General features: G+C 34.7%; 3 protein-coding genes across 3 annotated transcripts; 1 reads left to right on the top strand and 2 right to left on the bottom strand.

The window, feature by feature from the left end:
- Window positions 1-184: 184 nt before the first annotated feature.
- On the top strand, window positions 185-5653 carry LOC129888913 (uncharacterized). Its single transcript, XM_055963976.1, has 5 exons — window positions 185-507; window positions 605-700; window positions 3336-3461; window positions 4047-4086; window positions 5273-5653. Exons 1-5 carry the CDS (start codon window positions 352-354, stop codon window positions 5341-5343), a joined length of 489 nt encoding a protein of 162 aa, XP_055819951.1. The 5' UTR covers window positions 185-351; the 3' UTR covers window positions 5344-5653.
- A 1066-nt stretch (window positions 5654-6719) lies between these two features.
- LOC129888912 (protein PHOTOSYSTEM I ASSEMBLY 2, chloroplastic) lies at window positions 6720-13086 on the bottom strand. Its single transcript, XM_055963975.1, has 3 exons — window positions 12786-13086; window positions 7134-7283; window positions 6720-6992 (listed from the first exon to the last, which is right to left on the bottom strand). The coding sequence occupies exons 1-3, from the start codon at window positions 12993-12995 to the stop codon at window positions 6897-6899; spliced, it is 456 nt and encodes a 151-aa protein (XP_055819950.1). The 5' UTR covers window positions 12996-13086; the 3' UTR covers window positions 6720-6896.
- A 4402-nt stretch (window positions 13087-17488) lies between these two features.
- LOC129888910 (uncharacterized) lies at window positions 17489-24453 on the bottom strand. The gene is made up of 7 exons (XM_055963974.1): window positions 24029-24453; window positions 23807-23929; window positions 23091-23308; window positions 21931-22074; window positions 20585-20802; window positions 19946-20204; window positions 17489-18079 (listed from the first exon to the last, which is right to left on the bottom strand). The coding sequence occupies exons 1-7, from the start codon at window positions 24111-24113 to the stop codon at window positions 17945-17947; spliced, it is 1182 nt and encodes a 393-aa protein (XP_055819949.1). The 5' UTR covers window positions 24114-24453; the 3' UTR covers window positions 17489-17944.
- Between the last annotated feature and the right edge of the window lie 562 nt (window positions 24454-25015).

The following is a 25015-nucleotide window of genomic DNA, read 5'->3' as shown; positions in this document are numbered from 1 at the left end:
ACGACCTCTTAAGATAATATCTTTTGCTTACATATCGAACACAAGAAAAAAAAAGATCACTTATTTTCCCAAAAAAAAATATTTATGAAAAACATTTTCCTTCGTACCGAAGATAATGCAAAAGGGAGGTAAATAAACTCTCACAACTTAAGGGATCATTTCACAATACTACAATAGTTCAAGGACTCATTTGACAATTCCCTCCAATTTCCCTCTTTACTTCCTTCCCTTTCCTTTCTTCCAAAAAATTCAAAAAAAAATACCTCTACTCTCCACTTAAGCTATACAGCCAAGATTCTTCCTTTCTGCAATATCCGAGCAAATCGCCAGAAGGGGTGAGGGAAAAGTGAAATGGGTCATCGTAATCTCAGTCATTATAACCATTTGGAGAACGAACAGTATGAATCAGTAGATGGGTTATTGACCCTTTTCACCAAAGCCAACCATGACCTGACCATGGTTCAGAACAAGCTCGAGAGGGAATTTCGACAATTCTATCCTGATAATGTTTGTAATTAACGCAACCCCTTTAATTTTTTCGTCCACCCATTTATGGGTTTTGATTTTTTGATGTTTTTTTTCCCAAAATTTCTTTGGGTTACAGGTGAACCCCATGAAGCTAGTTTCGAGGATTAAGAAAGTTCAGGATGAAATGTCCAGCTTGAAGGAGCAGTGCCGTGAGCTACTTGCAGCTAAACAGGTATTGCTTAGATTACAACTAACTTCCCTTCAATCGCTTTCCTGTATGAATTATCTATATCCGTCTGCTCTATTTGGGGCGGACTGTTGGTCACTTAAAACTCTCATGTTCAAAAGTTGAGACTGATGGAAATGAGGATGCTAAGGTGGATGTGTGGACATATTTGGAGAAATAAGATTAGGAATAAAGATATCCGACATAAGGTTGAGATAAGATGGGAGTGGCCTCCATGGTGGAAAAGAGGAGGGAAGCAAGATGAGATGGTTCGGGCATGTGAAGAGGAGAACAAATGCTCCAATGATGAGGTTTGAGAGGTCGTCTATGGTGGGTTTGAGGAGAGATAGAGGTAGGCCAAAGAAGTATTGAGGAGAGGTGATTAGAAAGAAAAGGACGGATCTTCAACTTACCGAGGAAGTGACCTTAGATAGGAGGTTATAGAGGTTGCAGATTAGGGTAGAACGTTGATAGGTAATTGGACATTTTTTCGCTTCACGACAGAATAGGCTTGATGGTAGTTTGGTGCACTGTGCTTGTTTACCCATTCATGCCAGTAGTAGTAGTAGCATTTTTTCCGTAGTTGCTTGTCTTATGATTTTTGTTACTCCTCGCTATTTTATGTGCTTTGGTTATCGCATTATTTGGTTATTGTTCCTTGTTTTCTTAATGTTGTGTTATGTTATGATTTCCCTATTATTTGCTATGTCCTCTTTACTTCTGTATTTTTCTTTTATTGCCTTGATGTGCGTTACTCGAGCTGAGGTTCTTTCAGAAACAACCTTTCTATCTTCACGAAATAGGGGTAAATTCTGTGTACGCTCTACCCTGCCACTTATGGGATTACACTAGATATGTTGTTGTTGTTGTGTCTGCTCTATATGGATCTGTTTTATTCAATACTCAATAATTTGTGTTTCAAGACAAATTAACGTATTTATGTATAATCTGTGAGTGTATTTGTCTTTTCTGCTTTGGAACCTTAATATTATTTGAATTTCTTACACTTACATAAAATTAATACTTAAATGTAGGAAGAAATGAACCAGGTTGCTTGAATCATGCCATATCTATGAGGAACAAGGCACTGTCATAAGATTAAAGTTTTAGTTAGGTGTGTTGGTAAAGCCAGCTATTTTGTAACTGTAATCTTCTTCTTTTCTTGTCAATATTAGACTGGATTTCCTTCTTTTTCTCCCCTGTTTTTCTTTCAAAGTATCTAAAGCTATTTCATGGTTCTTTAGTCAAAAAACAGTTTTCGGACGACTTTCTAGCGCACTGCACTGACGTCAACACGTCTGGACAAAATTTTTTGAGTTCCTTGTGAAAAGCTGAAACCTGGTTATCAACATGGGAAAAAGAGAAACTGATTGCTCCCCACTTCTCCATCCAAATGGTTTTTTATTTGCTTTTCAAAAGTCAAAACATGTTTGCGTTATTGCTTGGACATCGGGAATATGATGTTGGAAACTGTATAATCTGGTAATAAGTTATAACTATTTTTGAACCCATGCATCAAGTCAATCACAGTCCAAATTTTTCAATCTTGGTCGTGTTGTTGTGTATGAGAACTAGATTTGGTCAATAATACTCCAAGTTCACTTCCATATGATTGTAGAATCCATTGAAACGTGATTATTGTTGATGGGTGACATTATATGAGGCTTCACTAAGCGAGTAGGTAACGATTACCATTGACTCTGACTTCAAGTCGATGTTGAGCTTAGCAAGTCGCTTTATGATGTTTGTCTGCTCGTACCCTTTGGAAAAGTAAAAGAAAAAAAGAAATAGAAGATGTGTGGCGTGTTGTTGGTACCAAGACTGTGTGAGCTAAACTGCTTATAAATGCATTGCATTTTTATTTATCATTAATTTGTTATCATCGTGGAAATGCCACTACTATGATGATGAAGTGACAAGTACTATGTTTTCAAACTACTGGATCTACAAAAAAATGGACCATGATGATGTCAAGCTCAGTGACATCTGTTAAGTGTGGGGCAATGAGAAAGCGTAAGGAAACTCCGGGAAAAAAAATTCACAAAACTTGGTCAAACTGACTGAAGATTTCATAATGCTAAAGTTTAGTCCTTTGGAAAAACTAAAGGCTGTGTTGAATATGTAGTAGAAACCTTACCACTAAATCTGGAGCATTGAGTTTCTGATACTTTAGGCTACATCAAATAATCTTCACATGAGAAGTCTTGAGACAGAAATTGAGTGCATTAATGATGGAATCCATGAAAAATCAAAAGAAATGCAGTTCAAAAATTAAAAAGAAAAATTAAGAAGTGTATTTAGTTGTGTTTGTAGCCTATGAATTTAGTTATCCTCTACCTTTTGATTTTCTTGAATATCCTCCTTCCTTGGATTAGTACTGGAACGCATATATCAAAAGCTCAGTGTGAAATTTGAATGAGATATATCTTTCTTTTCAGTAATTGAGGTTACACAAAGTCACAGTGTCTGTATATAAAGTTCATGTATAGCTTTTCTGTACTTTACAAGTTGCTACTGTTGGGACCAAGACTTTCTGGTTATTTGAAGCAAAGAGGTGTCCAATCACCTCATTCTTTGTTATATATGTTGCTTTTACTTTGCTGGGATTTAGAAGTATTTATGCTGGTTGCACTAAAAACAGGATTTGATTGATAAAGCTCAGGCAACCTTAGTTGGGAACAGGTCGTTGCTGCAGAGGTTGCAATTATCCACAGGTGTTCCAGTCATCAGTGATTCTGATGATCCATCATATGCTAGTTTCAACCAGGTAGCTTGATTTTGCAGCATAATCCTGGAGGATAATATGTTCCTAAATATATGGTTTGAGTGTTAAGCCATTCCTCTCTCGCCCAACCTTAACCATTCTATCTGGAAAGATTGCATGCTTGAGTTGTAATCAGTGTGTATAATATATTATATTGCATGCTTGAGTTGTAATCAGTGTGTATAGTATATTATAATTTGCTCCAAGAGATATCTTGTGAGGTTTTAACATGAAAAATGATTTTCATCTCACACCCTTCTTTATATATCACTTCCTAGGTTTTACTCCACTTTGTGATAGGGGAAATTACTGCAATTTTATTGACTTCATCTAGACTGTGGCAAGGTTGCAAAAATTTCCAAATGGTGTCTAAAGATTGTGCACCATTTGCCAGCAAGCAACCAAAATCTAATCTGAAGGGCAAGGATTGCTGACTTTGTTTCCATGGCATTTAAGTGCTAGCTGTGGTGGCAATTTTCCTTGCTATAGTTTTTTCCTCCCCTACCTCTTTTCTTGGTGTTACGTCTCTCTCTCACACTCACTATATCTCGCTCTCTGCCCTAACTTTTCTTTTTTCTTGATGTGTAGGTCATTGATGAATGGACAACTCAAGTCAGATCAAGAACAGGTGCAGTATCATTATGGAAGTTCTATAACTTTATGTTGAAAGTTTTAACACTGGACTGGTGTACAAATTATGTTTTTTATCTAAAGAATGCATAGAAATGAAAGGTTATTATTTGGGGTAAATATGTGTCTGGTGGTTCTGTTTTGACTATGACCAACAAGTTAATGAAACTTAAAAGCAGCACTTTCTTTTGCTTTTTTCTCATCACCACTAGCAAATTGATAATCCTCATTCATTGATGATTTGTTAAATCTTCTTTTGAATAGGCTTGTACTCCTGCAGTGCATTGTCAACTTTGGGCATCTAAACTGGATTCTTAAATTAGTAATTGGGTGCAATACACAACTTAGTATGATCGCAGACTTAGGTAAGAACAATACAACTTAGTGGAAATCGTAAGTCAGAGATTTTAGAGAATCTCTAATTTGTCTTAAAAGACTATCATCTACAAGTAGTGGTATGAAATAGGTCCGAATAAAGCAAAATAGATATACATGATTTAAATAGGTAACGCCAACTAGTTTGGGATTAAGGCATAGTTTGCTGGTTCACCTTTATTTCTTTGAGTGCTTCCCAGCTCTGACCCTGGAATGGGTGTGGGTTGGCTTTTCCTGATACTCATTACACTCATAGTTAAAATAAATTTGTACTTTTAGTTTTTCTTTGTAATGAGAAAGGTAAAGTCTTATGTTAAGGTGTATCAGTGAGGTGGCAAAAAGTACAACAAAGAGAAATATGAAATAGCCTTCTACAGGTTGAAGGAATTCAGGAGGGCAGACAACATACTCGGTATAATCCCACAAGTGGGGTCTGGGGACGGTGGTTTGTACACAGCCTTACCCCTATCTTGAGAAGGTAGAGAGGCTGTTTCCAAATTCAGGAGATCAGATATGTAGACAAAATCATATACAGTGCTCTGCCTACATAAATACAGACTCTTCAAACATCTAGATTTGACATGAAAGATACCGTCTCTCTTGTCATTGAAGCATCTGTTGCATGTGCTGTTCCTCTCCTGCCATGAAAGCATCTGTTGTGCTTTCAGATTTTGTTACGGGATTTAATCAATGATCAATAGTAGAATGTTGGAACTCATATAACAATACCAATTCAAAGTCATTTGTTTTAAGTAGGTTTCTTGACGGGGGATACGTACTTTGTGCTGACTAACATCTCCATTATGCAGAGGATGAAAGCCCTGAATCAGGGGAAGATATCAACCAGATGCTGTTTTCAGCAATTGTCCATGACAACTAAGGTGTCATTCAGCCCCTGAACTGGGAAGATGCTTGATGTAAGATGTCTAGTATATGAGCTTGTATGATATATCTTATCATGTTATAGTCCAAACTGGAGATTTTGCAATGGTTTCTTGGAGCATTCTTGTATCTTTTGGTTCTTTAAGTTTACATGTCCTTTCCTGCTATTTCAGGCAGAAATTAGTAACATAAAGTAACTTTTTTTCTGTCACAAGAAGGTAAAAAAGATTGTAATACATGTTAGAGAATAATGCTTCATTGTTGGCACTTTCATTTTAAATTTGGTATGGTAGGTGGCTTTTGACCCTTGTCGCGGACAAAGTGTTGGTAATTACGTTTGGAGAAGGGTAGAGGGATGGACCCATACTACCCGGAGTTTTGATCTATGCACCAACTAGAGTCGGACCCATATGTTAGTTGTCATGTTTTGTTTGTAATTTTATTTGATGGTATTTATTAGTACTTCAATATAAACAATTATTACGAAGTTGTCTTAAGTTAATTACCAAAATATTATAAGAAAGATGATAAAAGTGGGACGTGACTCAATTTTTGTTGCGGTTTAACTACAGAAAAGAAAAGGCAGACTTTCACGACATAAATAAAATAATAGCTCCAAAGTTTCAACTAAATAATAAGAGCACAACACATAATGTGTAAATTAAGCTTACATCCCCGATTTGGATAAACTGAAAATCTTATGAGGAAATGTTATGACCACAATCTAAAATGTTATAGTTATTACCAACGTTAGATGTCGTATAACATTGTCCATTAAGTTGAAAAATATATGATCAAAACATTAGACTCAAAACTAACATTATTCGGAAGGACAGTTTTCAAAGGCTATAAAATCTAAACAGTTCCCTAAGAAAATATTTGCATAAATCAGCCCAAACTACTCCCCCACTAGCGCTAAGTCTCAGCTCTGAATATTTTCTTGGAAGAAGAAAAACTGAAATAGGAGCTATTGTCCCAGTCGTAATAGATCAAATCGACTTCCATGTTAGTTCTTGCTCCAGCATAAAAATTGCATGTTTTGAAGTGTTTAGAAACCTTGCTTAAAGTTTAATATACTGAATCCTTAAAAATGAAAAGCAAACAAAAGTGACAGACAATGTGAAAGTATGGGAGCCCGGTGCACTAAAGCTCCCGCTATGCGCAGGGTTCGGGGAAGGGCCCTCTCTTTTTTTGCTGATAAAAGACAACTAAAATTAAGACAGGAATTCTACATTACCTTAAATCTACTGTAAATAGAATCATGAACTTCTACTGCAAGACGCATATGTTGCTGAACTTCGCGAAAAATAATGCTATACAATCTCCTTTATCGCTTTCTGAAAGCTTCTATCAGGCCCAAAAGAGAACCAAAAGGGAGAAAGAAATGTGCTTTACACAAATGGTATATCATGAAACTAATGTAACAATTGTACAACTGAGAAAGAAATATTGTTTTCAACAATGAATACAAGTATCAAGATGCATTCTGAACATTGATCCTGTTCTAAGGATCAAGAACTTGATTAAAATTTCAAGAAATCAGTTGAGAAGTTACTCTTCAGTAACAGGAGGCTTGGGAATAGGAGGTTCTCCCAACCACTTTGCACGATGACCTGTTCCTTTACAGTCGGTGCAGCATACGGAACCCTAAAATAGCAGAAAATAAACTCACTTAAATTGCATCTAGTCTAACACATATATACATTACAACTCAGTCTATCAGAACACTAGCAATCTTAAAGAGGAAATCTGCAATACTTAAAAAAAACATAGGCTCAGGACAATTACCTTTCCAGTGCAGATGACACAGCTTGTGTTTCGAGAGGGCACTTGACAGAGCATATTGTCGCCTAGTATAAAGAAACCAGTACCACCGCACCACTTGCAATCCACATGGCCATTTGAGTCACAAGTAGAGCATATAATTGGCCTAGGTTGCTGCACACATCAGGGAAGCGAAAAAAGAAATAGACGCAACATCAATAAGTAGGAAAGTCTTGTTACAAATACAAGAAGCTTTAACATTGTACTCAGATATGTACGAGATAGAAGAGAACAATTTGAGTTAGTTAACATATTAAAACCGAGTGAATCTCTGACATAAGTACTTGGTTAAAGCATATGGATCACATGATTTTCGAAAAGTATTCTTTGAATGCTTTGGAGAACACAAAATACTCCATTCAATGTGGATAATAGGATACTCTAGGTAGAAATTATGTTCTGTAGGATTTTCTAATTTCTGTTTACTTCTTGTATTCGGGGTTTTTCTATTTACCAATAAACTATTCAACTTGCCTCTCTTTCATGTGCATCTCACTGGTAGATTATAAAACCTTGCGACTTGACTTGGGTTACAGGTATGGTTCTAGCTGCGTGAGTAGGACTAAACATTTTTAGGGGTTGCTCTACAAAAGTAGTCCGGCCCAACCTGCCAATTGGTGACTTGAAAAAACCCATAATTAGCTAAACTTTTCATCTACAAAAAGACACCATATACCCTTCAAGCATATACCATATCACAGCATTTAGAAAATAACACCAAAACAAGTATGCAAGCAGTTTAAACATTTTGAATATACCATATCATAGCATTTCTAAACTGCTCACAAGTACGGTAGCAGTTTAAACATTTATGTTTGACCACAAGGCACTTCTCTTTTTATCCTCCCCCCTTTTTTCCTATATGGTGTATGCAGCCTTTTTCAAGCTCCTTCCTCACAAATGGAGTTCTGTGAGTGGATTGTTGACCCATAGATCCTCTTTCAAGTTAGAGTCAGGGTCCTGGGACATTTAAGATTATTTGATCCAAAGATCCTCTTCATGACCTACCAGGCTACCAGGGCTAAATCGTTCTTGACAAGCAAGGGTTAAGTGATCTAGGAAGCCAGCTAAGCTGCTCAAACATTCTATATCCCCTGTTCCTTAATATAGGACAGATAGTCTACGCCTAGTTAAATGGGAGAAGAGACATGTATATTACTCCCTCCGTCCCATTTTATGTAGCACCTTTCCTTTTTAGTGAGCTCCAAAAAGAATGTCACCTTACTATAATTAGAAAAAAAATACTTTAAAATTCCCCTTTTACCCTTAATGAAATGATTTGCAACCACACAAATATCTAAGAATTTTTTTAGACCACAAGTTTTAAAAGTCTTCCTTTTTTTTCTTAAATAACGTGTCAAGTCAAACGGTGCCACATAAAATGGGACAGAAGGAATAATAAATTAAAGTTTCTCCCCAATCAAAAAGTAAAATACAAAAAAATATATCTCCTTCATTATCTTTTGAAAGGTAAAGTAAGAGTTTTATTCACTATGAAGTTCACTCTATTGAAGAGAGTTTAAAAGGTTTATTGGGGTATCTACTTCATCTACATTTCAAGTTATACCAAGAGGCTAAAATATGTAGTATATGCTTATATTACAAACAGAGTATAGATTGAGATTTCCCTCTCTCATTTCTTTCCAACCACATCACTTATCAGTCACCACACAAGCTGGAACTGTATCCCAAATCATCTTTGTCCTCCCTCAGACCACTTAATTGTCGGCAGCTAAAAGATATAACAAAAGCAGGCATCACTCAAACAATCCAAAAGATACAACCACTGGCTAAGTTGCTCGGACTCGTTTGCGGGTGTCCGAGACGGATGCGAATCCGAGAGTCGGATTCGGCAAAATCTAAATTTTAAGATTCGGAGATACGAATCCAAATATGGATACGGGTGCGGGGATTCGACTAAAAATATTCAATATTATAAAAATATAGTTATAAAGATAAAGATATTTTTCCCCTTAGCAAAGAAAAAGAAAGTCATTCAAAACCTTCCACCAACTCTCCCTATAGATCATTGCTACTGTCTACCATAAGTCGGAACACCCGCTTGAATATTTGGCATCTCTCTGTGTGGCTTGAAACATGAAGCAACGAATATCAACCAAGAGGCTAAGTTGCGCGGACTCTTCACTTTCGATGTTGCATCCGTGTCGGATTCTCCAAAAATACACTACTTTTGGAGAATCCGACACGCACCCATTGACATTTTTGAAGAGTCCGAGCAACATAGCTAAGAGGAAAAGCATCTTGGTCAAAGTATCTGATGTGGCTTGACCAAATCCCACATGTATCCCGCATCCGCACCGACACCCGCACCCGTCTGTTGTTTCTGATGTGGGTTGTCCATGGACTATTGATCAAAGTATCTGATGTGGGTTGACCGAATCTCACATGTATCCCACACCCGCTCATATTGACACGGGTGCGGTAGCAAAAATGAAGAGTCTGCGCAACTTAGGCCACTGGAATATCTCCACACCCATTTCACATATCTAACGTCTTTCTACATAATTGTATACCCCTCTTCATCGAGGATCTGATGTATCAAAATAGCATCATGGACAGCACCCAAAGGTGTGAGTCTAGTAGTCAATAAAGTAGGTGCAAATCTTGGAGAACAAAGTTCACTAGATGATTTTTTTCCATCAGCCTAAGCCTTGGTGGGCAGAGTTACCCAATATTATGCTAGTACAAGGTAGCAAGTACACTGTGCAAATAGTCGAGATGCCACAAACTAGCCGCAACATCATTGTTATCCCCAAAAAAGAGCAGCCTCCTAACAGCAACAGGCTACCTTACATGGAGCTTGATTCTCCAAATTCTACTTCATGACCCCTCTTCCCAATTAATTGAAGAAGTTACCAAGCTTCTGCAGCTATTAACAGAGAAAATAGCTTTTCTGGTAGCAGGCTAAACTATTGTATCCGACCTAGTTAACTCCCCATGGCTTCCACTAGTGCCAAACTGTTGTGGAACCCTCAAAATCTCCCAATCCTTATAAACTCTTATAGAATATCCCACCAAAATTCATTCCAACACTCCTTAATGGTAGTATTAGCATCTCAGAAAATTTGTAAAGATCTGGAAATCGATCTTTTAAAGGTGTATTGTCCATCCATACATCACGCCAAAGTAAAATCATCTTCTATTTCCCACCTTTAACTTATTCATAATAAAGAAGCATCCCAATGTTCTCTGATGTGCTTCCAAACCCCAAATGCATGAGGTCCAAGCACCACCTTGGTGCATCATGTATTCTCTTGATGTGATTAAGTCTCCTTCTTTATAAAGTATATAGATACTGGAAGAGGATATCCCTAATGTGTGTGAAATCATGCTATTCTTGGTGTTCCTAATGTGTGTGAAATCATGCTATTCTTGGTGTTCCTTTCAAAGAAAGACTACAGCCCTTTGGAAAATCACTGTTTTCAAAAGAGGACATGAACGAGGTTGCATGCTTCTCTTTCTAGAAGAAATCACATTCCTCTCCTTATGGCAAAGGTTGTCCTATCGGAAGTACAGTAATAAATGCAATAGTCTCTCACTATTGTTTGAAAGAGGGTTTTACTTCTGAGGTTGTCTAGGAAAGTGCATCATTACATTTCTTCCGTGTGAGATTCAATTTCTTTCACTTTCATTCATTTGATTCATCATTGTTAAGATGATATGTTCTAATCTCCCTCCCACCAAGACAGGAATTTGACAAACGAGAAATCTAGTAAGCCAGATCAAGCATGAAAAAAAAATAGAATCACAGAAATATCTTGAATGCTATGTTGAATTTAGAATATGAACTTCGCCATCTCATTGTAACTTCTAACTAGCAAGAGTACTGCACGTGCCATGGAAAGGTGAAAAAAATATAGGGGGTATTCCTTTTATCTTTCCACCTCACTGGCTCAGCTATGTATATATATCTCAGGCGTACACCATAATGTTCCATTTCCTCATCTCTATATAAGCACTCCACAACATGAAGTTATTGGGCCTCTTTCTGCTGCCTTTCTTTTTGCAAGTTGAGCTCTAAGATCATGTTGTGGTTGTTTGTGTTCTGCTTCTCTTAAATCTTACCGTTTTTACAAGTGTAGGTACTTCTACACCACCTCGGTTATTGCTAATATGAAAATCTTACTTCTGGAATAAGAATTATTGAAATAATAACGATAGAGTAATTGTGCATCCCTCCGAACTCGTATACTTTTTAGCACTCCACATCTTCTTCATCTTTTTTCTTTTTGTAATATAGCTCTGTAGTTTTAGACTTAAGATAAAGTATCTGAAACATACATGTATGTATCCTATGCTAATTTCAACTCAGCTCTCTTTTACAATATTCACAATGTTAAGTCCTACTGGTCAAAGGCCAATCCAAAGTAACTTATATCAATCATCACCATCAAAGGGAAAACAGAGACCAAAGTATGTTTGTAAAAAGAGGGCAATCATCAGACTAGGAGTTATGAGGCTAGAACAAGCAATTAGGAAAGTTGTACCTCATTAACAACTCATATTCCTAGGTTAACATTTCTGGATAACACCAGCTATTTAGCCAAGAACAAGAACAACAACATACCCAGTGAAATCCCACTAGTGGGGTCTGGGGAGGGTAAAGTGTACGCAGACCTTACCACTACCTCATGGAAGTAGAGAGACTGTTTTCGAAAGACCCTCGGCTCAAATGTATCAGCTCCAAGCATAAATAAAAATCTTCCATATTTATCATTGTTTTTATAATCCATTTTCCTTTTTCTTCAAGCTTAAAACTTAATCTCCCAAAGCTTCACTGAAAATAAACCAGACTTCAAGATAAACTAAAGGGCATGACATGAAATACAAGATGGTATAAGGGAGGGCATATGATGAACACAATACTTAAGAGGATTCATGATACTATGATTATTTATACTATCTGTCAACTTGTTCACCCTCCTCTTTTATCTTGACTTGGGACTTGAGACCGTCTATGGGAAGCTCACATAGGCGGAACGGAATGGATATAGAGGATTTACAAGGCCAACTTCAACTAGTTTAGGGTTACAATGACAGTTGATTGCTAAACTTTTTCTACAACTAAGTGTAAATACCAGCTTGTGCACTCCTCTACTTATCCACGAGGTACCTACTACCTCCGAAGGAGAATTTATAGTCTATATGAGGCACGTGAACCCGTGGTCTCTCCATAAAACTAGGGATTTTATGTATATATTTTCTAAAATTGGCATAATGCTAACATCCATGCTATAAAAAAGCTAAATGGTAACTTGGTTGAATGTTGAATTATTGCACCCATATTTTTTAGAAATCCTAGATTCGCCTCTGACTATCTCCCACCCACACAAGTAGTATTTAACTCCGTCCACCAAAGCTTAGACCAGGGAAAAATCACCCAACTTTTTTTGCTTCTACAGGAATTTAAAGCCTAATTTTCTATGGATTCATTCCAGCTTCACTGACTGCTAATCTCTATACACACAACTTCGGACGCATGGTTGATTGATTAATTAATTGATTAGACACACACAAAACACATACAGTAATCATTTTCTTTAAGCATCTAGAAAATCTAAAGTTGATGAAAAACTGAAATGACAAAGGAAGTACCTTAGAAATCAACCATGCCTTCTCGATGCGTTGAACAAAGTTGGATGAACTATCAACTGCTGATGCTCTTACAACACAAATTCTGGGTGTTTTCTTTAATCTACGGTCTCCATGGATCATCAATCTTGGTGATAAAAACCTATGAACAACATCTAATTTTGCAGAAATTATAGGTCTATAAGAACATGAACAAGTACAGCTACTAGCCATTTTTTCTCAATTTCTTCTGTATAAATGCATATTTTTGTTTTGCTTCCTTTCGTGTGGCGTAAACAATTTTCGATGAAAGTTCCGTCCGATAATATAGAGTTTGTCTTATTTTTATTTAAAAAATAATAATTTATAGTTCAACTTATTATATTCATGCTGATGTAATAAATTTATTATTTTTTAAAAATTATGTCAAATCAAATATAAATAATTAAAAAAAAAATAAAGGGCCTATTTTCTTTCCAGGCATGTAAAGAAAAATACGGCAACAGATAAGTCGAAATAGATGGAGTATATTTAGGTAGTGATTAGTTTGGTTATAAGTTAATAGAGGCCGTTTGAATTGACTTATAAGTTATTTTTAGTTTTTTTGAGTGTTTGGTTGGCCAATTTAAAGTTATTTTGTGCTTAAAATAAGCCCAATAAATAGTTGAGTTTATTTGGATGAACTTATTTTAAGCAGTTTATAAGTTGAAAATAGTTTATAAGTCAAAAAAAAGTTGGTATGCACCTATTTTTTTTTAATTTATAAGCAGTTTTTAACTTATAAGCTGCTTAAACTATATAGTAAACTAAAATGATGCATTTGATGAAAATCGTTTTTAATGTATTCGAGAAAATGACAAGTTTGATCTTAAGTTATATAAGTAAAGAAAATACCTATTGAGGAAATTTCACAAATAACTATTATAAATATTTTAATTATGCTTTTGTAGCTATAGTTTGTCCAGTTACTCTTCATAGCTATAATTTTATTTATTATGAATATTTTTATTTGTATATTTCGCTTGTCAATATACAAACATAATAAGTATATACAAAATATGTATTTATATATTTAGGAATTTTTCAAAACTCCGTTTGTATATTTCGTTTGCCAATATATAAACAGGATAATTATACAAATTATGTATTCATACGGCTAAGATTCTTCAGAACTTATACAAATCAAATGTATCAACAAATTATATACAACACACGATTATTTTATACAAATTCTGAATTTATACAGTTATGAATTTTTCATAATTTATACAAATTAAATGTATCAACAAATTATATACAAATAGCTGGGGTAAAAATACTGAATTTATACAATTAGGAATCGAATTGTACAATTTAAATAGCAAAATTAATTAAATTGTAGCCGCATTTAACAATTAACCAAAATTATAACTTAAATACATAATAATCATTAAATGTTTGTTATTTCACATAATTTTTTCATAATAAATGTTAAATCTGTTGACTTCTTAAAATTCTAAATTCGTCATTGATCATTAGAAATGCACAATTCACTCTCAAAAATCGATTTCGAAATCGAAAGGATAGCTTTCTTTTGCAAAAATTTCAAAACGGCAGTCTTGTAAGAAACCAAAAAAGCAAATACGCACCGTTAGATTACAGCATGCGACTTACAAGTCGCACGGCAGCATGCGACTTTCCTTAACGGTGTGGGCCATTCTCCTCTTCCCTCCCCCATCCCGTTGCCCCACCCCCTCGCCCCTCTAGCCCACCTCCAACGTTTTATATTAATTAAGTGTTTTTTTATATATAAATTTGTATATTTATATGTTTTAGCTTAAATTTACAAATTATGTTTTATCATTTTTAACATTAATTTATTTGATATTACAAATATTTTTTCTTTAACTTTCATTCTTTATTTTATTTCTTATAAATTTACGATCATAATTTTTTCAAGTTTGCGTGTTTTTGGTAAATTAATAATACTTGTAATGTAGGATAGAAATTCTTATTGCATTATCCAACCCATAAACGTTTTTTTATTGTAATTTTAAACATATCACGTAAAAAGTTAAAATTAAAATTAAAAAATTCCTAAAAAAATCAAAAATCATTTTTTTAAACGGTCTAAAAAAATAGATATGTTACTTATAAAAATAGAGTAAATAACATGTTTAAACATGTTACATTCTTTCTATCTCAATTTCAAATTTTGAATGATGTAGTTTTCCTTTATCCATTTCAAAAAGATGTCACTTTTAGAAGTAATTTAAAGTGATTTTTAGTAAGTTCTTTTATAATCACATAAATAATTAAGGCTCGTTATAGATCATAAATTTTAAAAGTTATCTCTTTTTTCTTAAGTTCTTTTAATTATGTGAAGGAAGTATTCCTATTAATAATATAAATTTATTTACTACTAAAACCTTAATTACAAAGTTGTATTCTTTTCGTTTTAATTTATTTGTCTTATTTTTCTTTTTATTTCACTTTAAAAAAATATATTTTTTGGTAATTCTTTAATTTTAAGTTTTCATATGACATGTTTAAGATCATAAGATTAAATTATATTTTGGTACATTTCACATATATTTTGTTTAAAATTATAAAAATAAATTTTTATTTTTATTTTATTAAATGTTGAACAAATTAAAATCAGATAAATAAATTGAAACTAAAACGAAGTGAGTAACCACAACCAAGTGTATGTGCTACTTCAATCTATTACCATAATTAAATAATGGGATCATACATCAAAATCCTCTCAAATTTGGCAGCATAACTTATTTTAGTACTTTAATTACATGAGTGTTTAAATGTCCCCTTTAACAATTTTAAAATGAATTAAATATCATCGTATGATCATAAAATCACTCTCACCTATCACATCATCGTCATGTAAGCACCACATCATTAATTTTATTTATTTATTTTTATTTATTCTTTAACACTTCTGAAATTAATTTATCCTAATTAATTTAATTAATATATATATATTTTTTAAATCAAAATATAAAAATGACCCATTTTTATTTTCCTCCCAAACCCTGCCTCCACCCCTGCCCCACGCCCCACCCCCACCCCTACCCACCCCTCACTTCTTTCTTATTCATTCTTCACCATTTTTGGCCTTCACTGTTCCTTTCCTTTCTTCTTTCTCTTTTCTCCCCCCCCCCCCCCCACACACACACACACATATTTTTCCTTATCCTCTTCCTTTCTTTCTTTTCCCTCAAAATGAGATAAGAAAATAAGAATGGGGGCTTTCTTCCTCTAAAAATAAATAAATCACTATTAATGTATCTTAATTTCTCACCAAGATGTTCATTAATGGTGAATTTGAGAAATTAAAATTTCAAAGCAAACATGTGATTGATAATTCGATGATGGGTATGCCGAATAGGTATGGTAGAGTTGAAGATGAAGATGAAGGAAAAAATGATGCTTCTATGGAGAAGAAGCTATATTGGAGAAGAATAAAGAAAGAAAAAAAAATTAAAAAATTATAGCCAATAAGAAAATTTACATATTTTAATAAAAGTTAGTATATCAAGAAAATATTATTTAAAATATTAATTATATTGACCTATAAAAAAAATGTCATGTGTATGATTTTATAATTTTATTTTTAAAAAAATGTCTTCACTCGCTTTAAGGATAGTACAGTCACTCTCTCTGCCACATCACCCTTTAGAGTGATATTTAATTCACTTAAAGTTGTTAAAGGGGTATTTAAACGCCCGTATAGTCAAAATACTAAAGTAAATTATGTTGCCAAGTTCGGGGCGGTTTTGATGTATTTCCTCCAAAATAATTTCTTCTCAAAGTAGGCTAGGTGGTGGAAACGAGTGGTACAAATCAATACTCCTTTTTTCATTTGGTGTTCGAAGTTTTTGGAACTCTGATTAATATGGATCACATATTGTATGGTTATTCACGGATAGCATGAAAACCATTCTAATTAGATTTACTCATCTAATTAATGAAAAAACGTTTATGGGTTGGACAATGCAATAAGAATCTCCCTCCTACATTCTAAGCACTATTAATTTATGAGAAACACGCAAACTTAAAAAAACTATGATCGTAAATTTATAAGAAATAAAAAAAAAATGAAAGTTAAAGAGAAAACATTTGTAATGTCAAATAAATTAACATCAAAAATGATAAAACCTAATTTGTAAATTTAAGCTAAAACATAAATATACAAATTTATAATAAAAAAAACCTAATTAATATAAAACGTTGGGGGTGGACAACGGGATGGGATAGGGTGGGGTGGGGGTGGGAAAAGAGCCATGGCCCACACCGTTAAGGAAAGTTGCATGCTGTCATGCGACTTACGACTTTCTCTAATGGTGGGCTTAACGGTCGTCACTGACAAAAGGAAAGACGTGCGTATTTGCCCTTTTAATTTCTTATAAAAATTGATCGTAGTTTTAAAATTTTTATAAACAAAATATAAAAAAATTACCTTTAGGCTCCGAATTCCTAAAAGTCTCCCTCATTGTATACACTTTTTTCTTTTTCAACTCTCTCAGCCACCATTGTTGACTAACCAGCCACCTTGCTCACATCTTACCTTTCTCCATCAATGCCGGACCTACCACTTAATTTCCTCTTCAACAAAACCACCCAATTTCACTTTTGAACAATGTGTTATATTTTCAACTGTTACTGCTATATGCTCAAACTATAGTGTGAAACCCAAAATAAAAAACAAATCAAGAAACTTTAATACTTTATTCTGGCAACCATAAACAATCTCATAAGCATATAAACTCAACAACACATATAAGTGATATCTTTTACATTCCAGAAGAGAAGAAAACAGTGTTGAAGTTCCTATAGACAGCGCAAAAGTTAAATGCTAATACTGATCTTGTTGAAGTTTCTAGAAAACAAAGAAGGAAACATGGAATCAATTTTCAGTAACTTACGTATAGTTACACAAAAAATAAGAACACAAGTTGTGTCTGTTTCATTTTAGCTAGAAACCATCAGTCATCTGAGTCTCTAAAGTCACAACTGAGCAGTAATATTGACCTGTTGTTTTAAGCTCAAGCTCCATCTGGATCGTGAAAATTGACTGGTCTTACAACCAACAACTTCAAACGCTCTGGCCATTCTTCTAAATGAATGTGCGGACATTCTTGCTCAAAAAGAAAAAATCCCCTCTGATAACACCAAATTAATCTGAACTAGAAATCGTACTTTGTCCTGCCACTTCTTAGGATTAGGCATAACATGTCCGCGATGTCTGAAGATGACGTTGACTTTAAGAAGCTCCAAGACTCCAGCATAAGTCTCTTTCTTGATCCCTTAAAATGCACAACCTGTACCCAAAAACGAATCCAAAACTCAGAACGAAACCAAGTATGTATCCTTTCACAATCTCATTTATGAAGTATGTCATTCGTCAGGTACAGGACGTTTACCAACTCTAGATTCTTTTTCAGATTTTCAATAGCTGTATGCAGAATCTTTTCCTTAAGAGGTCCACGTGGAAGTTAAGTTAAGAACAGGTCTATAGATATATGGAATCAATCTCTCTCCACAGGAGGAAGACTAACACTAATCAATAGTGTTTTGGACTCAATGCCTACATATATGATGTCCCTTTTCCCTATCCCTGATGGGGTCATTGAGAGACTTGATGTCCTCAGAAGAAATTTTCTCTGGGAAAGAAACAGTGAAACCAAGAAATTCCACTTGGTAAAGTGGGATGCACTGATTGGGAGTAAACAGAAAGGGGGTATGGGGGTAAGGAACTTAAAAACACAGAATCAATGCCTTACGATGAAGTGGCTCTGGAGACTTGCATCTAGTGAACTGGCACTCTGAAAAGAAGTAATCCAGTCGAAGTATGGAATGACAGACCATTGGACCACCAAAATGGTCACTAACACTAATGGAATCAGCCTTTGGAGGTCCATCAGTAATTTGTGGCCAAAGCTAAGAGAATTTTTGTATAAAAACAGAAGACGGCAGGAAGGTTTCTTTCTGGGAAGACAACTGGCTTGAACAAGCTTCTCTAAAGGATACCTTTCATGACATTTGCATTCTAAATCAGCAGCAAAGGGCCACTGTGACTGAAGTTTGGTCAGAACAGGGATGGAACTTGAGTTTTAGAAGACCTTTTAATGCTGGGAGATTTTGAGGTTAGTTGAGTTCTACAGCAAGTTGCATCAATTCAAAGGAACTTCTAATGACCAAGATAGATTGGAATGGCAGGGTCACAGTCAAGGCAGATTCAGTGTGAAAGGGGCCTACAAAAAGCTTAATCCTTATGATAATCAGATTGATGACTGGCCTTGGAAGCTTATATGGAAAGTTAAAATTCCTTGTAAAGTATCCTGTTTTACTTGGCTTGTGGCTAAACAAGCTGTGTTAACTCAAGAAAATCTCATGAAGAGGGGGATCCATCTAAGCCCTAGATGCTTCTTATGTAAAGAAAAGGCTGAGACAGTTACTCACCTATTTCTACACTGCAGGATTACCTATCTACTGTGGAAAATCTTCATAATTATGAAGGGTCTGAGCTGGGTGATGCCAAGAAAAATAGCTCAGACCCTGAAGATCTGGAGCAACTATACTAACATCTCTGACCATAAGGATAGATGGAAAATTATACCAGGTTGCATCTGGTGGTCAGTTTGGAGAGAAAGAAACCTCTGGAGCTGGTGGTCAGTTTGGAGAGAAAGAAACTTCAGGTGCTTCCAGAACAAGAGCAACAGCATCCACAAGATGAAGATGAATTGTTTAGTGTTGTTTCATTTTTGGTGTAAACAGGAGTATATGGAAGATCTGGAATCAGTTGTAGATGTCTTAAGCTCTTTGTAATTTTTTGGTAAAGGGTTGAAGATCTTCCGGATACTCTACCTCAATTGTAATTAGGAAACCTGTAACTTGTTAGAATACAAGTTGTTACTTCCTCAAAAAAAAAGTCTCTCTTTACTTCAGCAACAATACAAGTGACAATCTACTACATAATGAAGATTCAGACTTCTGAAAATCTAACATGGAGAATGCACTTGGACATTTTGTTTCAGTTATATGTATGTTTAGTTGATAACTATCTACACATTTATATGTTAATAATTTACAACTCCCTAAACTGGAAATTCAATATTCATTTCAGAAACTCACTAAAAATTCACCATTTATAATAACCCAAAACAAAGCTTAAACCAGAACTGTACCTTAACATCCAAGGGCATCCCATGAAATTGACCGGCACCCTCTGGTGGTGTCCAGTTATAAATGGAACACGGCAAAAATAGCACTGAAGCGCCACTGATTTGGTCCATAAATGCTTGTTTTCTAGAAAACCTTCGGACATCAAAGGAAGAGTGAGATTTTACAACCCAGGCAAGAGCTAATTGATCCCCGAGCATTCTGGAAGCTTTCATGAACTTTGAGGTGTAGACTTTTAGTACTTCTTCCAAGAAAAACTTTGCTCTGCACAGTAAAAGAGTTATAATGGCTTTAGGAAGAGATATAAACAAATGTATTTCCAAGTTCTGCTGTTAAATTAATAAAAGAGACTTAGTACATTCTGACAAAGAAAACAGATATACCAAATCACAAGTTTTCAAAATTTCAAGCATACAAACAAAGAAACATCTGTTGAATCTCCGGGGTTCTTACTAGACAGTCCTCCTAAACAATATCAGAACTACATAATACAACATCTATAAGCTTAGAATTCACTGAGGAACGCCTACCACAGCTATTATAATCTAAAAAAATTCAAACGCACAAGCAAATCACCATTATTAGATATCTTTTTAGCACTGTCCCCCATAAATTCAGGTAGAATAAAATACAGATAAACAAACCTTAAAATTCCCTCAGGAGTGCCCCTCACTGCTATAAATCCTGAATTCAGAGGTTGCTCTTTGTTGTTACGGAATGTTAGAGCCACATGAAAATTAGGGTGATCATGAAATATCTGCCCCAAATCATCAACCACTGCTATATCTGAGTCGGTAAAGATGTAATGATTCACTTGTCCCTTCAATTTTGAATGCTCCGCAGCCCGCGTTTCTAGAAAGACCTGCAACGGAAAACTATAAACAAAAAAGAACACCGTGCATGACACAAAAGACAAATCATCTAAAATTTTCTTAGGGGATTAGACTCAACAAATCGACAGAAATAGAGACATGATAGCAAATTTTGCAATAAATCAACACTTACATACAACAGATGGTACTTTTAACTGTGTCCCTTTACTATATGTTTAAACGTCATCATTCTAGACAATTGCTTGACAATTTCTGGAAACACACAGACACTTAGAGCATGTTTAGAAAGCCACAATGAAATTGAGATTTGGTGTAATTACACTCTTTGGCATGTTTGGTAGACCAAGTAATTACTTGGTAAGAAAGGAATTTGGTGTAATTGAAGGGGAGTAATTACGCTCTTCAATTCCCAAGGGAGGGTAAGAAATTGGTGTAATTACAATTACATGAGGCTTTTTAAAATTCTTCTTTTATTTATATTTCTATTTTTTCATTTTAATTTATTTTTTATTTCTACTATTTTTTAAAAAAAAATATTTTTATTACTCTAATATTTTCTAAATATATATATTTTATTTTTTTATTTATATTTCATTTCATTCTCATTCTCAACCTTTACTTTTTCATTCCATGCAATTTTTCATACTATTTATTTATTTACTATTCTATTTATTTTTGAAAATAATTTTATTAATATTCTAATTTTTAAAATCATATTTATGTACGTTGTGTTAAAATTTGCTATAAGAGCATTATGTTAAATTTTTTGTTTTGAATTTAGGATTTATCTCATATTTTCAATTTCATTTATTTTAGTACTATTGACTTGATATTTCACATTGCAAAACACTTAGTTTTTAGTTAAACTTGATAGATTATTTTTTTGTCAAATGTTTTAATAATTTTGACATTATATTTATAATATTAACATTTTTGTCAAACATACATTTCATGACGTCAATGAAAATCTTATACTTTTAGTTTATTTGATTAAATTATTTAAAATATACTAATTTAAAAAATATAAATAAATTATTTTTTATAATATTAGATAAGAACACTTGGTATGCTGTAACCACATTAGGAATTGGGGAAGTTCTAAAGCCAAATCAACATAAAAGAAGAATACCCTTCATAATAATGAACTGTGCTCTTACAATGTAAGACCTGATTCTTTGTAGCATCAACATTTCTCGTGAATAATCACCTTGAATGGGCAGAATGGTCAGTCTATCTCTTTCCACTGGAAGCTTAGATGATGGATTAGTAAGGATGATGATGTTGCTCTGAGGCATTGTCTCCTGCACGTATCAAATCCAAGTCAAATAAATTGCAACTGAAATTAACTTCTAGATAATACAGATAATACATACGGTAACAGCTTGCAAAGTTTGGCTTGGTAATGACATTTTATCAGAAGTACTCTAATTTTGGAGCAAGACAGGCACTTCGGAAATAAAATAAGAAAGCGAAATGGAAGTGCCAAGATATCCAGAAGGAATATCAAGGTTCTCATAAGACGATGGAAAAAAAAAGGACGAAGCAAACCATCGCATATTTTTGTTTGCCTCCACAAAATAAAGCCAAATAAGCAATCAAAGCTCACTCTAATGAATTTGAACTAAAGGCTAGTGAGGAAGGCAGTTTGAACGACTTTTCATGTCTCGCAACAACCTTTTCATGTCCCGTTGTGCTGTTTTAATGTTTTGTCGTGGATGCTTTTACCCTACACCTTGCCAAACATCACTAAGAAGGATGCAAGAGGCCTTACAAATAGGTGCATCTACCATAAAACCATTGCAGTTGAAAGCCTTCACGCATCTCAAGCATACATATACAAAAAATATACTTCACACTATCAATCCTAGACAAAATTCTTTTGTAGGATTCATTAAGAGGTATGCAGGTCACGGGTTCAAGCCTTGGAAACAGCCTCTGGCAGAAATGCAAGGTAAAGCTGCGTACAACAGACCCTTGTGGTCGGGCCCTTCCCCGGACCCTGCGCATAGCGGGAGCTTAAGTGCACCGGGCTGCCCTTTTATTAAGAGGTATGCATAAAACAATAACCTTCGCCATAATTATTCTCGACTATTTCAAAGTGTGATAGGAAGAAAACAATAACCTTTTTTTGTGGATAAAGTAGGAAGAAAACAATAACCTTTCAAGGAGAAGTTTTCCAAAAAAATGATTTCTGCTGGTGTTTTGTTTGATTATCCAATTTGCATATCAGCAAAGCGGAGCTTATGTCATCAAAGTCTACTTGAGAATCTTAACAATTACACAGGATTGATCAATAATGTCTTGCACATGGGTTTACCTGAATGAAATTAACAAAGACATTCAAGATGGTAATTGACCTTTCCAACTTGTTGTAGGAAATGTTCCCAACCGTAACACTGTCTAGTGATTTGCCACTTGTCTGCTGATCAACAGCAGTATTATATGTGGCAAACACAGTGACAATGGAAATATTGCCTCCCGCCTTCAAATTTTTAGAAGATGCTCCAAAATGAGTCTTGGTGAGAGCTTTATTGCCTGTCATTTAGATTAACAAAGGTAAATTTACCGATTTTAAATTAGATGCATGAATATATACACAGATCAAATGGTAGAAACACTACTAAGTTAGAGTTGCATAAATCAAAAATACGCATTCATGCAACTGAATCCAGAAATGCACGTTAAGAGAGCTAATTGAATAACACTGCATTTGGAAGGAGGTTATACTGAGCTAGAAATTATTAAAGTAGACACATACACGGAGTAGTACACTACTAATTAGAGCTTCTCACTAAAATTTTGAGCAATATAACTAGTTCAACATGATACATACGCTTACAAACACACCATTTCACGAGTTTCTAAATATCCTAAGAGAAAACTACATAGAAATTTGCCTCAAATCCCAGCACTGACAAATACACTAGATGATTTCTTCATATTTATTCTAGACTTGGTGGACCGAGTTATCAAAAAAAAAACTACAGAGAAATTTAATAGGAATCACAAATATTAACGAAAAAGGATGTAAACCTTTGCACTGTAGCCGATCAGGCAATCCTTCCCCCGCAGCAGGTCCAAGAACCAGATGATCAAACTTATTGTATTGTTTCCTTTGTGGAACTTCTGCAGTAGAGTGCTGCCGTAGTTCTAAAACTGAGAATCAGATTATTTAAACCAGTAAGTTATATTGATGCTTCAATTTAGAAAGCTAAAAGTAAGAAGATTGAAATAGGGAAACTACTCAGTATTCACCTGACATTATATGAACAAAAACAAAAAACAGAGGTAAACATAGAAGGAACGGGCGCCATCCACTGCACACTCTCTTTCCTATCATATCTTTGCAGGAAACACCGATTCCAAATACTATCCCAGCTTCAAAGAGAAAAGGACAGAATCCGATGGGAACTCACTGCAGAGCCTATAGTCCGGTCTAGATCGCGAGGATTGCGCCGGAAAATGGATTACAAGTGTAGATTTCGCCGGAGAAGGAGAGGTGATTGAGAAAGTACGGGGAGATTTGAAAATTGGGCCTTAATGGATCGGATTGGGCCCGGTAGAGCCCATTGAGATTTGGCTGGATCTTTTTGATATAAATGGAGTAATGGAATTATAAATTTCTCTTTCTTATAAAATAAACTAACTTGATAAATTAATGCGGAAAGAATAAGGGAGAAGAAAGGAGAAACAGAGAAGAGAAAAGATTGTCGTGTCTATATATCGTCTTCAATCGCTTTTTGGACCTCTTCAGGGGTTCCAATGAGATTTATGTCATCAACATAAACGGCGAGTATAACAAACTCTGATTTCGTTTTCTTAATAAAAATGCATGGACAAATGACATCATTTATATAGCCTTCATTTATTAAGTACTCACTAAGGCGATTATACCACATACGCCCTGATTATTTTAGACCATATAATGATCTTTGCAGTTTTATTGGGTACATCTCCCGAGATTTATTACATGTTTCAGGCAATTTTAATCTTTTTGGAATTTTCATGTAAATTTCATTATCAAGTGAACCATAAAGGTAAGTTGTAACTACATCCATTAGATGTATTTTAAGATTTTTATGTACAACTAGACTGATGAGATATCGAAATGTTATTTTCATATTTGACCTTGAGTCTTTGAGAGAATCTTTGTGCAACAAGGCGTCCCTTGTAAATTACAATTTCATTTCTCTCATTTCATTTTCGCACAAAACTCATTTATAGCCAACTGGTTTTACACCT

This window comes from Solanum dulcamara, chromosome 5, assembly GCF_947179165.1.
Source record: "Solanum dulcamara chromosome 5, daSolDulc1.2, whole genome shotgun sequence".
Taxonomy (NCBI): Eukaryota; Viridiplantae; Streptophyta; class Magnoliopsida; order Solanales; family Solanaceae; genus Solanum; species Solanum dulcamara.
Note: the sequence above shows the minus strand (reverse complement) of the source record. Positions and strands in the feature narration are given on the sequence as shown.

What these genes read in the sequence shown, in the direction of transcription:
- LOC129888913 (XM_055963976.1), top strand. Translation starts at nt 352, where the DNA reads ATGGGTCATCGTAATCTCAGTCATTATAACCATTTGGAGAACGAACAG. An exon ending in GACAATTCTATCCTGATAAT is followed by an intron (nt 508 to 604) that starts GTTTGTAATTAA and finishes TTTGGGTTACAG; the next exon opens with GTGAACCCCATGAAGCTAGT. An exon ending in AGCTACTTGCAGCTAAACAG is followed by an intron (nt 701 to 3,335) that starts GTATTGCTTAGA and finishes CACTAAAAACAG; the next exon opens with GATTTGATTGATAAAGCTCA.
- LOC129888912 (XM_055963975.1), bottom strand. Translation starts at nt 12,995, where the DNA reads ATGGCTAGTAGCTGTACTTGTTCATGTTCTTATAGACCTATAATTTCT. An exon ending in AGGCATGGTTGATTTCTAAG is followed by an intron (nt 7,284 to 12,785) that starts GTACTTCCTTTG and finishes TGATGTGTGCAG; the next exon opens with CAACCTAGGCCAATTATATG. An exon ending in GTGTCATCTGCACTGGAAAG is followed by an intron (nt 6,993 to 7,133) that starts GTAATTGTCCTG and finishes CTGCTATTTTAG; the next exon opens with GGTTCCGTATGCTGCACCGA.
- LOC129888910 (XM_055963974.1), bottom strand. Translation starts at nt 24,113, where the DNA reads ATGATAGGAAAGAGAGTGTGCAGTGGATGGCGCCCGTTCCTTCTATGT. An exon ending in ACTCCTGAGGGAATTTTAAG is followed by an intron (nt 20,205 to 20,584) that starts GTTTGTTTATCT and finishes TTTACTGTGCAG; the next exon opens with AGCAAAGTTTTTCTTGGAAG. An exon ending in GGATGCCCTTGGATGTTAAG is followed by an intron (nt 18,080 to 19,945) that starts GTACAGTTCTGG and finishes TTTTGGGTACAG; the next exon opens with GTTGTGCATTTTAAGGGATC.